The sequence below is a fragment of the Elephas maximus genome, chromosome 8 (genome assembly GCF_024166365.1).
Source record: "Elephas maximus indicus isolate mEleMax1 chromosome 8, mEleMax1 primary haplotype, whole genome shotgun sequence".
Classification (NCBI taxonomy): domain Eukaryota; kingdom Metazoa; phylum Chordata; class Mammalia; order Proboscidea; family Elephantidae; genus Elephas; species Elephas maximus.
In genome coordinates, this window is record NC_064826.1 from 7,898,773 (window position 1) to 7,915,128 (window position 16,356).

Sequence of the window (16,356 nt, forward strand, 5' to 3'; positions counted from 1 at the left end):
ACCCCAATCCCAACACTAGTCCTAGACCTACGTGACGCTTAATGTTATCTGTCAACTTGGCTAGGCCATGGTTCTCATGGTTTGGCAGATGTTATTTAATCATCCTCTGTTTTGTGGGCAACCAATGAGTTGGAAGGGCAGTTTCCTGGGGGTGTGGCCTGCATCCAATGTATATGGGTGTTCTGGAAAAGCATGTTCTCTCTCTGGATCCTGCACTCGTCTCATGATTGACCTCCAGTTCCTGGAGAAGCCTTCAGCCTGACACCTGACCAACGGATTTGGGACTTGCCAGCCTCCACAATTGTGTGAGCCATTTCCTCGAAATAAATCCTTCTATATATATTTATACATACACTTCACTGGTTTTGCTCCTCTAGAGAACCCAGCCTAAACTCCCTAACTCTATTCCTTCAACTTACCATGTTTAACATCCCTATTCTACTCCTTCTACTTAAATCCTATGGCATATCCGACAGTTATCATCTAACTGGGATTTTCTTCCCTTAAAACCATGTCCTGAAAGGGAGAGGGATAGACCTGGGGATAGAAGGAAATAATATCTAGTCTAAAATAGGAAGAAAAACCCAGCACTTGAGAGTAGGTTTCTTCATCCATTACTGAAGATATACCTAGACGCCCTTACCACCACCACGCACAGGAGACCATCAAGGTAACTAGAATAAACACAGATCAGCTAAGGGCTGGGTAGGCATTTCTTTTACCATTTAATGATTTCCATCCACTGGCCAAAAGCCACAGCCCTTCAGGAGTTCTCCTTTGGTCTAGCCTCCTCCTACAAAAAAGTCAACTGCTGTCCTAGTCTACTGCTTTCCCTGGGGAGTGGAGGACAGAGGAAGGCTCTGCTCAGGCTTCTAGGAGTGGCAAGGAGAGAGGAGATGTACGTGGTTTGTGCACAGGAAGGAGGTGGCCATGCCACACTGTGGCTAAGCTGCTGGCACAGAGGTACATGGTCGAGTCCCCTGGCTCCATAGCCTGGGTCCTCAGCATCGAAGACATCCCATCAGACTTCTCCACTGAGAACCGAGCCTCAGGCATCCCTGACGTGTCTGCTCCCTCCTTGTTTTGGAACTACATCAAAAACACCAGGTTCTGTCAGTACCAGTAAAGGCAGTTTTGTCCCTGAGGGCTATGGCCTTGCCTCTCTTTGTGACACTGTGCCAGGGGCCTTGGAGACTCCGGCATCTATGTGACCTGAGGAGACAGATGCTGGGAACAGAATGGGGACAATGACAGGAATCACCGCACAGACACACACCAAATATACACACTGTACTTACCACTCACACACACAGTCATGCATGCCCCCCATGCATAGACACACATGCACACATACACACACTGGAAATACTTGGTGTCCAGGAACTCACCTGCCCCCAGGAGCCAGAGGGCCACCCAGTAGATGACCCAGGAGCCCATGGTGGGTCCTGTATACCTGGAGAGTTTGTTGGTTCAGGGTCTTTGTGCTCATGAGCAGAGGAGGGAGACATCCCTCCCCACACAAGACAGGTCATGTCACTGTCTCATCAGTCTCCAAGCTCTCCGGAAATGAGATCATATTATAACACACTTTGATGACTGATTTGAATATGTACAAGCTCCTTTTTGAAAACATCACCTCATGGGTGCTAGCCCAGAGCCCCCGGACTGTCTGGACAGGAGACTCACACCACAGCTCTAAGTGCACCTTCTCCCTCACCACTCTCCTCATCTGCCAGGCTTGTTCACTGTGACCCACCTCCAGCACCTCAAATGCCTGACTGAGGACGATCCCATGGTCCATGTGTTCCTGTCTGCCATGGCCCTTCCACCCTCCTGGCCACACTGCTCAGCATCCCCAACCTTAGGCAGGGTGGGCACTGGGGGCTGACTCGGCTAGGCATAGATAAGCTTGAAGTCACTGTGGTATCCAGGGACACAGGAGACGAAGTGATGCCTGGGTCAGTGTCTGAGTCCGGAGCTCCTATTCCTTTTGCCTGTCAGGGACCAATGTCCCCTGGGTTCTCTCATCTCCATGAAGGACTCTACCCACGACCCATGGCAAAGCCCTGCTGTTCAAGTCTCCATGCCACAGAAAAGGTTCCTCTCCTCTTCCTTGTGGAAGGAGACTTAGGCTCCTCATCCAGAAATAGTGGTGTGTAACATGCTCTAGAGTGTCTCCCGATGCTTCCAGAAACCACGAGGCTGTTACAGGGGGCTCAGCTCCTCATTTCACTGCTAGAAGAATCCCCAGGTGTTCCATGGTCACTAAAGTATGTCTGCTTTCATTAACTGGACACTGTAGTTTCAAACTCCCTTTCCTTCGTGGGGAGCATGGGTGCCAGGTGAGGGGCCCCGGGGCAGGACACACTGCAGCTCTGTGTGATTGCTGCTAGCCCAGAGACACATGACTGAGTCCCATCCCCAGGTCTAGGCTGGCTGAGAGTGGCCTGGAGCTGGACCTCAGCAGGAATGGAGGGCCCTGCACCTTCCACACCAGCTCCGAGACCCTGGGTCTGAGCAGGCTATGGGGGCCTCCTGAGCCCTTTTTTTGAGGGGCTGATGTGACCCTGCAGCACTGTGGAGTAACTGCTGGCGCAGAAGTACACAGCTGTCTGCGAGGGGGCGGCCGACCCCAGCGTGAGGTGGAAGTGCTCCTTTTTTGATCTGGAGACGCTGTAACCCTCGGGGATGTCACCATTTTCAGCCTCACCAACACGGACAGAGTAGTGGATCAGCCTCAGCCCCAGTCCCGGGTCTTCTCGGTACCAGTACATGTACTCATGGTTCATGTTCTGGGTACATTCCAGGGTCACGTTCCCTCCTGTCCTCGCGATTTTGTGCCTCGGGTTCTGGGTGACGCCAGCATTCGTGTGCCCTGTGGGGACAGAGACCAAAGTTGGTGCCAAAGGCAAAGGCTGGGGAAGGATCCGGAAGTCATAGGAGAGGAGAGGGACCTGCCCAGGACGCACCTGCCCCCAGGACAGCCAGGACCACAGCGCACAGGAGGCGCATGGCAGGGACAAGCTCTGGAGGGGTCCTTCTGAGATGTCACCCTCCTGCCCCAGCCTGGCCCCAGAGCAGCCTGTCCCAGTGGCCACGCCCCTTTTCCCTGCAACCTCCAGTCAAAATAAACACTCAGGCCAACAGCCCAGACTGGGAGGAATGCACTGCTCTGAATTTGCACAGGTCCTGTGTGTAGAGGAGTCTTTCCTGCCTTTGTGCAGAATAGTTTGTAACTCTGTATAAATTTCTCCCTGAGGATGGAATTCCTCCTTGACTCACTGGCTTTTATTTACCTAACTGTCCCTGCAGTCCAGAATGCCAGGGGAGATCCTTGTGGCTTCCTGGTGCCACAAAGACTCCTGTGTTCTGGAACTCCTTCAAGAGTCCTTTTCTCATTTGCTCGGTCACCCACCATCCTGTTAACCTCCTTCCACCTGCAAGGACTCGCTCTGGAGTCAGAGCTCTAGATCCGAGGGCGCCTCTTCATCCAGCACTCGGGAAGGTTTCACTCAATTCCTTATCAATTCCCTGACTGGGGGGACACCTGCCCACACCTAGCTAGATTCATCACGACACCTGCTTCCTGGGTGTGGTCGGCAGGAGAACCATCCCCAAAGATGTCCACGTCCTAATCCCTGGAGCCTGTGAGTGTATTAGACTTCATGGCGGGGGGTTAAGGCTGCAGGTTGAATTAAGGTTGCTAATCAGTGGACTGAGTTCCTGGTGGTGCAAAGGGTTAACACACTCAGCTGCTAACCAAAAGGTTGGAGGTTTGAGTGCTCCCAGAGGTGCCTCCAAAGTAAGGCCTGGCCATCTGCTTATGAAAAGTCAGGGACTGGAAACCCCACGGAGACGTTCTACGCTGACACACGTGCAGTTGCTCTGAGTCAGAATCTACTTGACTGCAGCTGGGATGGTAACTGGTGAAATTTTCCGTGAGTTTTTCACTCGGAACCTTCTCCAGGGAGCAGAGCTGGACCCTGCATGCACAGTAGTGCCCTGACCCCCTGCATTCTGTAATTCCCTGTGACTCATGAGACAGAAGGTTTCACAGAAACAGGTAGATGTTTAGGATCGATATTGGACATTTAGGATTGTAGACCCTGGAACCCCAAACAAGAAACATACTTGTTTTCATTTTTAAGTTTCCTTTCCTATTTCATGTGATCCCAAATCTTGTACAAAGTAAAAAAATAAATCTTGTACAAAGTAGAGGGCACAAAACAATGGGTTAAATAAAGGAAATTGACTAACAAATTCCAACCCTTTATGTCCTTTCTCTCCTGGTAGGCTGCACCATGAACAGGAAGACTCCTTAGCAAACCCCGCTTCCTCTCTGTGTGCAACAGGGAAGACTCCACAGGAACCCCCCCACTCACACAAACCCAACAAAACCAGCTGCCACTGAGTCAGCTCCAACTCCATGTGTGTCAGAGTATAACCGTGCTCCATAGGGTTTTCAGTAGATGTTTTTGCAGAAGTACATTGCCAGGCCTTTGTTTTGACGTAGCTCTGAGTGGACTGGAACCTCTAACCCTCTGGTTAGCAGCTGAGCGTGGTCACCGTTTGCACCTGCAGGAACAGCCTTCAAGAAAAATGGCACATGGTCTGGGTATGAACGACAGCTCCAGTGCAGAAAGGTGCACCATTGCTCTTGTCACCTGTAGGATCCACTCAGGTCTCTGCCCTGAAGTTGTCAGGGAGGCAGCATGATAATCCCACGTGGTCCATGACTTATGACCTTCCTGCTCCTGCACATCTGGGCCTGAAAAGGAGAAGCTGAAGCAGGGATACTTCTACAGAGGGGTCGGAGGGCCCACAGGTACCTGAGGAATGGAGCCCAGTGTGCCTCCTCGCTTTGCTGTTTGTGACCTCTGCCTACAGGACAGTGGCTTCACCTCTGTCAGTAGTGCTTCTGCAGTTGAACAAACTGTCACACACTCCTTCCTCAGCACACTTCTGTCAGCAGTGACACAGGTTACAGGGATGAGCAAAGAGAGTCTGGGGAGCCCTCGGCTCAGCTGGCCTGAGCTCAGCCTGGAGGCCGCGCCATTCTCACCATCACTTCCTAAGCTGGGCAGAGGGCTTTGTGTATAGGGCCGTGTATCTGTCTATCTGTCTGTCTATTATCTCTCTCTCTCTGTCTTCTATCTACTTGACTACCCACCCATCCATCCATCCATCCATCCATCCATCCATCCATCCATCCATCCATCCATCCATCCATCCATCCATCCATCCATCCATCCATCCATCCATCCATCCATCCATCCATCCATCCATCCATCCATCCATCCATCCATCCATCCATCCCTCCAACTTCCCACCTGCCCATCCATCCATCCATACATACATACATACATCCACTCACCCACCCATCCTTTTGTTTTGGGAAAGTTATCACTGAATGCTCAGTTGTTTTGTCTTGACTAGATGAGTGTTGCTAACCCATGCTGGTTAAGTATTGCTAACTCATGCAGATAAGGAAAACTTCCTAAGTTTGATTCTGGATAAAGTTGCTGCTTCAGCTAAATGGCATTAAGACTAATTCTTGTTTAGCTCTTGGCCCAAGAAACCCATTTTAAATCTTGCATCTACAAAAAATTTTTAACACAAAAACTTCAAAACAGACAAAAAATGACTTCAAAGGCTGTTGAAATCATTGCATGCACCGTTGACTTCATAATTTGGCCAAGTGGTCAGCAGTTTCTCCACATTGTCATTGGCTTTTAGCGGAGTGGCCATATGCTGACTGGATTTCCTCCCCAATCTGTGACCTCGGATGCTGGGTACGGGCACCTACGATCTTGCTGCATGTGGCTTTGCACCCTGGGAAGCCCACCTCTGGATCTCCCAGTCTTGAAGCTTGTTCATCCATGTAAGAAAACGGGCTCTTGGGTGTGGGCATCCACCCGCAAGGTGCAAAGGAGGGATGTGGGTTAGAGGAGAAGAAAGTTAATGCTCAGTATCACTTTGCCAACTTTTATAAGAAGAAATTGGAGGAGCTCATGGGTTTTAACCCATGATAATTACTGGCAATTGGAATGTGAAAGTTAGAAACAAAGAAGGATCAGTAGTTGGAAAATATGGCCTTGGTGATAGAAAAAATGCCAGAGAGCGAATGATAGAATTTTGCAAGACCAATGACTTCTTCATTGCAAATACCTTCTTTCACCAACATAAACGGCGAGTATACACATGGACCTCGCCAGCTGGAACACATAGAAGTCAAATTGACTACATCCGTGGAAAGAGACAATGGAAAAGCATAATATCATCAGTCAGAACAAGGCCCGGGGCCTACTGTGGAATAGACCATCAATTGCTCATATGCAAGTTCAAGCTGAAACTGGAAAAAATCAGAGCAAGTCCACGAGAGCCAAAATATGACCTTGAGTATATCCCACCTGAATTTAGAGACCTTCTCAAGAATAGATTTGATGCACTGAACACTAGTGACCGAAGACCAGACGAGTTGTGGAATGACATCAAGGACATCACCTATGAAGAAAGCAAGAGGTCACTGAAAAGACAGGAAAGAAGGAAAAGACCAAGATGGATGTCAGAGGAGACTCTGAAACTTGCTCTTGAGCGTCGAGCAGCTAAAGCAAAAGGAAGAATTGATGCAGTAAAAGAACTGAGCAGAAGATTTCAAAGGGCCTCTCGAGAAGACAAAGTAGAGTATTATAATGACATGTGCAAAGAGCTGGAGATGGAAAACTAAAATGGAAGAACACGCTCGGTGTTTCTCAAACGGAAAGAACTGAAGAAAAAACTCAAGCCTCGAGTTGCAATAGTGAAGGATTCCATGGGGAAAATATTAAACGATGCAGGAAGCATCAAAAGAAGATGGACAGAATACACAGAGTCATTATACCAAAAAGAATTAGTCGATATTCAACCATTTCAAGAGATGCCATATGATCAAGAACTGATGGTATTGAAGGAAGAAGTCCAAGCTGCTCTGAAGGCATTGGCAAAAAACAAGGCTCCAGGAATCGATGGAATGTCAATTGAGATGTTTCAACAAACAGATGCAGTGCTGGAGGTGCTCACTCGCCTATGCCAAGAAATATGGAAGACAGCTTCCTGGCCAACTGACTGGAAGAGATCCATGTTTATGCCTATTCCCAAGAAAGGTGATCGAACCAATGTGAAAATTATAGGACAATATCATTAATATCACACAAAAGCAAAATTTTGCTAAAGATCATTAAAAAATGGTTGTAGCAGTATCTCGACAGGGAACTGCCAGAAATACAGGCCAGTTTCAGAAGAGGACGCAGAACCAGGGCTATCATTGCTGATGTCAGATGGATCCTGGCTAAAAGCAGAGAATACCAGAAGGATGTTTACCTGTGTTTTATTGAGTATGCAAAGGCATTCGACTGTGTGGATCATAACAAACTATGGATAAAATTGGGAAGAACGGGAATTCCAGAACACTTAATTGTGCTCATGAGGAACCTTTACATAGATCAAGAGGCAGTTGTTCAGACAGAACAAGGGGATACTGATTGGTTTGAAGTCAGGAAAGGTGTGCATCAGGGTTGTATTCTTTCACCACACCTATTTAATCTGTATGCTGAACAAATAATCCGAGAAGCTGGACTATATGAAGAAGAATGGGGCATCAGAATTGGAGGAAGATTTATTAACAACCTGCGCTATGCAGATAACACAACCTTGCTTGCTGAAAGTGAAGAGGACTTGAAGCACTTACTGATGAAGATCAAAGACCACAGCCTTCAGTATGGATTACACCTCAACATAAAGAAAACAAATCCTCACAACTGGACCAATGAGCACCATCATGATAAACGGAGAAAAGATAGAAGTTGTCAACGATTTCATTTTACTTGGATCCACAATCAACAGCCACAGAAGCATCAGGGAAGAAATCAAAAGACACATTGCATTGGGTAAATCTGGCACAAAGGACCTCTTCAAAGCGTTGAAGAGCAAAGATGTCACCCTGAAGACTAAGGTGCACCTGACCCCAGCCATGGTATTTTCTATCACATCATACGCATGTAAAAGCTGGACAATGAATAAGGAAGACTGAAGAAGAGTTGATGCCTTTGAATTGTGGCGTTGGCGAAGAATATTGAATATACCATGGACTGCCGGAAGAACGAAAAGATCTGTCTTGGAAGAAGTGCAGCCAGAATGCTCCTTAGAGGCAAGGATGGTGAGACTGCATCTTACATACTTTGGGCATGTTGTCAGGAGGGATCAGTCCCTGGAGAAGGACATCATGCTTGGCAGAGTACAGGGTCAGTGGAAAAGAGGAAGACCCTCAACGAGGTGGATTGACCCAGCGGCTGCAATAATGAGCTCAACAACAATTGTAAGGATGGTGCAGGACTGGGCAGTGTTTCATTCTGTTTTGCATAGGGTCGCTATGAGTTGGAATCGACTCTACGGCACCTAACAACAACAACAGCATGGGTTTTAATGCAACCCAAAGCAATGGTTATTTCAGTTCCTTTCTTAATCTACCCTTGAGACAGCTTCAGAACCCTCCAAAGCCCGCCCTATGCCCACAGGTACTTGGTAGAGACTTAGCTTACAGTCTCTGGCTGATAATTCTACTAGCTGATTATCTCCAGGTCCAGTGCTGCTGTCTGGGGCATCTATTAACATTTCCCCTGAGTGGTTTGTTTCTTTGTGGGTTTTATAGTTTGCGATTGACATTTTTTTCTTTCAGAGAGTTTTTGTTTGCTAGGGGGTGGTGATGGTTCAGAGACAGAACTCTTACCTTCCATGTAGGAGACCCAGCTTCAATTCCCTGCCAGTTCACCTCATGCTCAACCACCACCCATCTGTCATTGGAGGCCAGTGTGTTGCTGTAAAGCTGAGCAGATTTTAGAGGAGTCCAGACTAAGATGGAATAAGAGGAAAGGGCTGGTGTTCTGCTTCTGAAAATCAGACAATGAAAATCGTGGCAATCATGACATTCCAATCCTCACCCCATCAGGTGGATGGTGCAAGACCGGGAAGAGTTTCATTCTGTTCTTCATTGGGTCTCCGTGTATCAGGGGTGAATATCACAGAAGTTAAAACAAGGACAACAGCCACCCAATAATACTAAAGTGACTTATGTAATTATTTAAGAGTTGTAAAATCCCAAATCACCCGGGGAGCTTAAAGCTGCTCAATGGCATCCTACTTTGCTCCTATCCCTTGGAAACAAAATGAGCCATAAATTTCAGGTTGGGAGCGACTGCTCTCTACTTTACTCAGATGCCCAGAATATTTGAAATTGATGATGTAGCATGAAGTGCTATCTGCAGTCTCTCTATCACATGCACACACATGCACACATGCAAAGTCACAGGCACACAAACATGTACACACAGACATGCACGTGCCCACACATGCACAAGCACGTACATACCACCCAGACCAATGCTCTCCTCTTCCTCCTCTACGGAGCCCCATTCTCCTGTTCTTTCTTCCTCCCCCTCCTTCTCTTTTTTCTCCACCTTCTCTTCCTCCTCCTAACACCTCTTCTTCTCATCTTTCTCTTGCTCCTCTTTTTCTTCCTTCTTCTCCTTCTCTTCCTCCACTTTCTTCTCCTCTCCTTTTCCCTCCTTCTCCTCCTCCTCTCCTTCCTAATCCTCCTCTTCCTCAGAGCCCCTTCTCCAATGGACATTTGGGTAGCTTTCCCCCAGGGTCCCAGGCCCAAGGCGCTCTGACTGCAGGAACAATAGGGTAAGGCACAGTGCACTGAGTTCAGGGTAGACCCCATCCCAGGGCTTCTCATCCTCCTCTCTTTGCACTTGCCCCTGGGATGAAGGCTGTGGGCCCACAGATCTCCCACGGTGGGTCTCATTAGCAATTAGAGGGACCACCCACCTCCTGCAGAGCTATAGGTAGCCTGGCAGTGACTGAGAGCTCCAAAACCCTGCCTAATATGGGATGTGGTGAAGTTTTTCTTAACCCTTCCCCTCCTGGGCAGCTCCCCCAGACCCCCCCCCGCCAGCCCCCTAGACCTCAGTGGTACCACAGTGCCATCTTGAGACCAAAAAGGGAAGCCCCATCAAGTTTTATCCCTTCTGCTCTGGCCCAAGAGACTCTAGGAACTGTCTGCATATTCAAAACCAAACACCAAACCATTGACTTAGCTTCTGAATTACAAGGGACCCGTGTGTTACAGAGTAAAACTGAGCTCCACAAGGTTTTCTTGACTGTAATCTCTGTGGAAGCAGATATCCAGCCCTTTCTTCCCTGATTGCGGTGGGTGGTTTTGAACTGCCAACCTTCCGGTTAGTAGTGGAGCACAAACTCGTCTGCCACCCAGGGGCTTCTGCGTAGGCAGCAGAGTGCATATTCCAGGATATTCTGGAAGTTTTGCAATCAATTTTCTTGAACCCAAATCCCAGCACTAGTCCTAACCCTATGTGATGGTTAACGTTCTGTGTCAGCTTGTCTAGACCATGGATCTTATGGTTTGGCAGATATTATGTAATCATCCTCCATTTTGTGATCTGATGTGAGCAGCTAATCAGGTGGGAGAACAATTTCCTTGGGGGTGTGGCCTGCATCCAATGTATGTGGTTGTTCCGGCAAATCTCATACTCTCTCTCTCAATCCTGCACTCATCTCATGGTTGACCTCCAGTTCCTGGAGAAATTTCAGCCTGCCGCATGACCTGCAGATTTTGGATTCACCAGCTCCTGCAACCACGTGAGTCAGGAGAAGCCTCTAGCCTGACACCTGACCTGTGGATTTGGGACTTGCCAGCCTCCGCAGTTGTGTGAGCCACTTTCTTGAAATAAATCTTTCTTTATGTCTTTCAATATGCTCCTTAGAAGTAAGGATGGCGAGACTGCATCTCACATACTTTAGACATGTCCTGAGGGATCAGTCCCTAGAGAAGGACATCATGTTTGACAGAGTACAGGTCAGTGGAAAAGAGGAAGACACTCAAAGAGGTGGATTGACACAGTGGATGCAACAATGAGCTAAAGCATAACAACAATTGTAAGGATGGCTCAGGACCTGGCAGTGTTTCGTTCTGTTGTGCATAGGGTCGCTATGAGTCGGAACCAACTCGACGGCACCTAACAACAACAACATATGTCTTTATATATACCCCTCACTGGTTTTGCTCATCTAGAGGAGCCAGCGTGAAACACCCAAACTCTATTCCTTTGAGTTATTATGTTTACTATTCTAAGCTCATTCTACTTAACTCCTGTAGCATATCTGACAGTTGTCATCTAACTGGGACTTTCTCCCTTTCAGCTATGTTCTGAAAGGAAGAGAAATAGAGTGAGGGATAGAAGGAAATAATATCTTCTCTAAAATGGGAAGAAAAACTCAGCACTTGAAGTAGGAGGTTCTTTCATCTCCGTTACTGAAGATATACAAAAAAGCCCTACCCCCGCCACACAAGGGAGACCATCAAGGTAACCCCAGTAAATACAGATCAGTATAGCACTGGGCAGACATTTCTGTCTCCTTCTAATGATTTCCTTCTCTCCACCTATAACCACAGTGCTTCAGGAGTTCTCCTGTGGTCCTGCCTCCTCCTACACAAAGGTCAGCTGATGTCCTTGTCTACTGCTTTCCCTGGGGAGTGGAGGACAGAGGAAGGCTCTGCTCAGGCTTCTAGGAGAGGCAAGGAGAGGAAGAGTATGTGGTTTGTGCACAGGAAAGAGGTGGCCATGCCACGCTGTGGCTAAGCTGCTGGCACAGAGGTACACGGCCAAGTCCCCCGGTTCCACAGCCTGGATCCTCAGCATGGAAGATGACCCCTCAAGCTTCTCCACTGAGAACCGATCCTCAGGCATCCCCGATTTGTCTGCTTCATCTTTATTCTGGAAATAAGTCAGGAGCACCAGGCCCTGCCCCCGGATCTGTCGGTACCAGAAAAGGCCAGCATGACCAGAAATTGGATCACACCTGAGGGCTACTGTCTGGCCCCTCTTTGTGACCCTGTGCTTGGGGGCCTGGGAGAGTCCAGCACCTCTGTGACCTGAGGAGACATGTGCTGGGAACAGAATGGGAACAATGACGGGAATCACCACACAGACACACACACACACATCACACACCCCACACATACACTAACCACATACAGCCACACACAAACCACACATGCACACACACATACACACCACATATATTGTGCATACACACATACCATACAGGCACACACACACACACAACACATACACCATACACATGAACATAACACACATACCATATACACACTCAACGCATACACCACATAAACACAGACATCACTCACACCACACACACCACACACTCATACCACACACACGCACCACATACAAGCACACATGCACACTCACACACGCCCCCATGCATGCACACGCACGCACCACACACTGGAACTACTTGGTGTCCAGGGACTCACCTGCCCCCAGGAAGCAGAGGGCCACCCAGCGGTGGAGCCTGGAGCCCATGGTGGGTTGGGCAGGACTGGAGGATTTGCTGGGGCAGGGTTTTGTGCACAGGAGCAGAGGAGGAAGTGTCCCTTTCCCCACAGTCTCATCAGTTCCCGTGGCCTCAGGAACATGTGTCCACATTATAACACACTTGCATGACTGATTTGAACATGTATAAGCTCCCTTTGGAAACCCTGGCAGCATAGTGGTTAAGAGCTACGGCTGCTAACCAAAAGGTCAGCAGCTCGAATCCACCAGGCGCTCCTTGCAAACCATATGGGGCAGTTCTACTCTGTCTTATAGGGTCGCTATGAGTCGGAATCCACTCTACTGCAGCGGGTAAGCGCTCTTTAAAAAAATCACCACAGGGGTCCTGGCCCACTGCCCCAGTCAAAGACCCATGTCCCCTGCATTCTCTTCTCTCTGTGAGAGACTATGTCTCCACGTCCCATGCCAAAGCCCTGCCACTCAAGTCTCCGTGCCACAGAAAGAGTTCCTCTCCACTTCTTTATGGAAGGAGACTTAGCCTTTATGGAAGGAGACTTAGTCCAGAAACACCGGTGTGTGATATGCCCTAGAGCATCTCCCCATGCTTCCAGAACCCACGAGGCTGTTACAGGGGGTTCAACTCCTCACTCCACTGCTAGGGGAATGCCCAGGTGTTCCATAGTCACTAAAATACGTCCACTTTCATTAATAGGACACTGTAGTTACAAACTCACTTTCCTTCAGGGGGAGCAGGGCTGGCAAAGGTCGAGCATTTGGGAGCCAGGCAAGGGTCTCAGGGACAGGACACACTGCAGCTCTGTGTGATTGCTGCTAGCCCAGAGACACACAGCTGAGTCCCATCATTAGGTCCTGGCTGGCTGAGAGTGCCTTAAGCTGGACCTCAGCAGCAACAGAGGCCCCTGCGCCTGCCACCCCAGCTCCAAGGTCCCCAGGCTGAGCGGGCTGCATGGGTTTCCTGAACCCTTTTTGTGAGGGGCTGAGGTGGCTGTGCAGCACTGTGGAGACACTGCTGGCACAGAAGTACACAGCTGTCTGCGACGGGACGGCCGACCCCACCGTGAGGGGGAAGTCCTTCGTGTTTGATCTGGAGACACTGTACCCCTCGGGGACATCGCCTTTGTAGGTATCAGGAACACCATTAGAGTAGGGGATCAGCCGCAGGCCCAGTCCCGGGTCTTGTCGGTACCAGTACATGGAGTTCTGGTTCATGTCCTGGGTGCATTGCAGGGTAACATTCCCTCCTGTCCTTGTGATCGTGTGCCTTGGGGTCTGCGTCATGCCAGCATCCGTGTGCCCTGTGGGGACAGAGACCAAAGCTGGTGCCGAGGGCACAGGGAAAAGCTGGGGCAGGATTGGGAAATCCCAGGAGAGGGGAGGCTCCTGCCCAGGACACACCTGCCCCCAGGACAGCCAGGACCACAGTGCACAGGAGGCGCATGGCAGGAACCAACTCTGGAAGGGCCCTTCTGAGATGTCACCCTCCTGTCCAGCCTGGCCCCAGAGCAGCCTGCCCCAGTGGCCACGCCCCCTCCCCTACCCCCTGGAAACTTCAGGTAAAAAACAAACATGCAGCCAGCAGCTCAGAGTGGGAGGAATGCAGTCCTCTGATTTGCACAAATCTAGTGAGGAGATGAGTCTTTCCTGGCTTCCCACAAAACAGTTTGTGGATTTCCTCCTTGACTCACTGGCTTTTATTTACCTAACTAACCCTGCAGTCCAGAATGCCAGGGGAGATCTTTGGGGCTTCCTGGTGCCATTTATGACTCATGTGTCCCAGATATTCCTTCAAGAGTCCTTTTCTCTTTTGCTTGGTTTCCCACCCTCCTGTTAACCTCCTTCCACCTGCAAAGACCCTCTCTGGAGTCAGGGCTCCAGATCCCAGGGCACCTCTTCAACCAGCACTCAGGAAGGTTTCACTCAGTTCCTTATCCATTCCCCGACTGGTGGGATACCTGCCCACACCTAGCTAGATACATCCGGGCACCTGCTTCTTGGGCGTGGTCGGGAGGAGAAAGTTCCCCAAAGATGTGCACATCCGAAGCCCTGGAGCCTGTAAGAGTATTAGACTTCACAGTGGGGGAATAAGGCTGTAGATTGAATTAAGGTTGCTAATCAGTGGACTGAGGTCCTGGTGGTGCAAAGGGTTAACACACTCAGCCGCTAACCAAAAGGTTGGAGGTTTAAGTCCACCCAGAGGTGCCTCCAAAGTAAGGCCTGGAGATTTGCTTATGAAATTCAGCGACTGCAAACCCCGTGGAGACGTTCTACTCTGACTCAGATGGGGTTGCTGTAAGTCACAGTCTACTCGGCTGCAGCCAGATACTGATAAAATTGTCCATGTGTGTTTCCTTCTGGAACCTTCTCCAGGGAGCAGAGCTGGACCCTGCATGCACAGTAGTGCCCTGACCCCCTGCATTCTGTAATTCCCTGTGACTCATGAGACAGAAATTTCCACAGGAACAGGTAGATGTTTAGGATCGATATTGGACATTTAGGATTGTAGACCCTGGAGCTCCCGAGGCAAGATACAGAGTTACTTTCATTTTAAGTTTCTTATTTCATGTGATCCCAAATCTTGTACAAAGTAGAGGGCACAAAAATGTGGGTTAAATAAAGGAAATGGACTAACGAATTCCAACCCTTTATGTCCTTTCTCTCCTGGTAGGCTGCACCATGAACAGGAAGGCTCCTTAGCAAACCCCCCTTCCTCTCTGTGTGCAACAGGGAAGACTCCACTGGAACCCCCCAGCTCACACAAAACCCAACAAAACCAGCTGCCACTGAGACAACTCCAACTCACGGTGACTCCATATGTGTCAGAGTATAACTGTGCTCCATAGGGTTTTCAGTAGATGCTTTTGCAGAAGTAGATTGCCAGGCCTTTGTTTTGACGTAGCTCTGAGTGGACTGGAGCCTCTAACCTTCTGGTTAGCAGCTGAGTGTGGTCACTGCTTGCACCTCCCAGGGACAACCTTCATCAAAAAAGGCACACAGTCTGGGTATGAACGACGGCTCCACTGCAGAAAGGTGCGCCTTTTCTCTTGTCACCTGTAGGATCCATGCAGGTCTCTGCCCTGAAGTTGTCAGGGAGGCAGCTTGATAATCCCACGTGGTGCATGACCTATGACCTTCCTGCTCCTGCACACCTGGGCCTGAAGAGGAGAAGCTGAAGCAGGGATAGTTCTGCAGGGGGATCTGGGGCCCACAGGTGCCAGAGGAATGGAGCCCAGTGTGCTTCTTCACTTTGCTATTTGTGACCTCTGCCTGCAGGAGAGTACCTTCACCCGTGTCAGTAGTGGTTCTGCAGCTGAACAAACTGTAACACAGTCCTTCCTCAACACACTTCTGTCAGCAGTGACACAGGTTACAGGGATGAGCAAATAGAATCTGGGGAGCCCTCGGCTCAGCTGTCCTGAGCTCAGCCTGGATGCCGCCCTCACTCTCACCATCACTTCCTAAGCTGGGCAGAGGGCTTTGTGTACACGGAGGCCAGTGCTCTGCAGGGCTGTGCAAGTTGCTGACACAGAGGAACACAGCCAAGTCCCCCACGCTCCAGGGCACTCAGGTTCAGCTCCGAGTGGTAGTCAGGTAGTCAGTTGGCCTGAGAACTTATGCCGGATGTCACCTTTGTCTCTCTCTTTCCTGTCAATATTCTAGGAGGCACTGAGGGCCCTTGCCCTGGGTCTTCTGGTACCAGTACACAGAAAGGTCCCCAGAGAGGGGGGAACAGCTCAGCATCACCTGCTGTCCTTATGCTTTGCTCAGGTGTCTCAGGCACTGGGTGACTCCAGAACCCATTGGGCCTGTATAAGGGGGGACACGGAAGAAGCTGAGGACAGAGTGCAGGGGGCCTGGCTGCAGCCATCCTCATGATTGGGCTTGAACTTCGGGGATGGTAAAGGCAGGCTGATGCCTTCCCACC

General features: G+C 49.6%; 3 gene segments (V, D, J or C); all 3 read right to left on the minus strand.

The window, feature by feature from the left end:
• Nucleotides 1–2,522: 2,522 nt before the first annotated feature.
• Nucleotides 2,523–3,140, minus strand: LOC126082179 (T cell receptor beta variable 6-5-like). The segment is given in 2 exon segments: nt 2,523–2,875; nt 2,970–3,140. Coding segments are annotated over 2 exon segments (396 nt in total).
• Nucleotides 3,141–9,620: 6,480 nt separating this feature from the next.
• LOC126082180 (T cell receptor beta variable 7-8-like) lies at nt 9,621–12,511 on the minus strand. The segment is given in 3 exon segments: nt 9,621–9,704; nt 11,664–11,989; nt 12,395–12,511. Coding segments are annotated over 3 exon segments (459 nt in total).
• A 733-nt stretch (nt 12,512–13,244) lies between these two features.
• LOC126082182 (T cell receptor beta variable 6-4-like) lies at nt 13,245–13,869 on the minus strand. The segment is given in 2 exon segments: nt 13,245–13,729; nt 13,830–13,869. A coding segment is annotated over 1 exon segment (468 nt).
• Between the last annotated feature and the right edge of the window lie 2,487 nt (nt 13,870–16,356).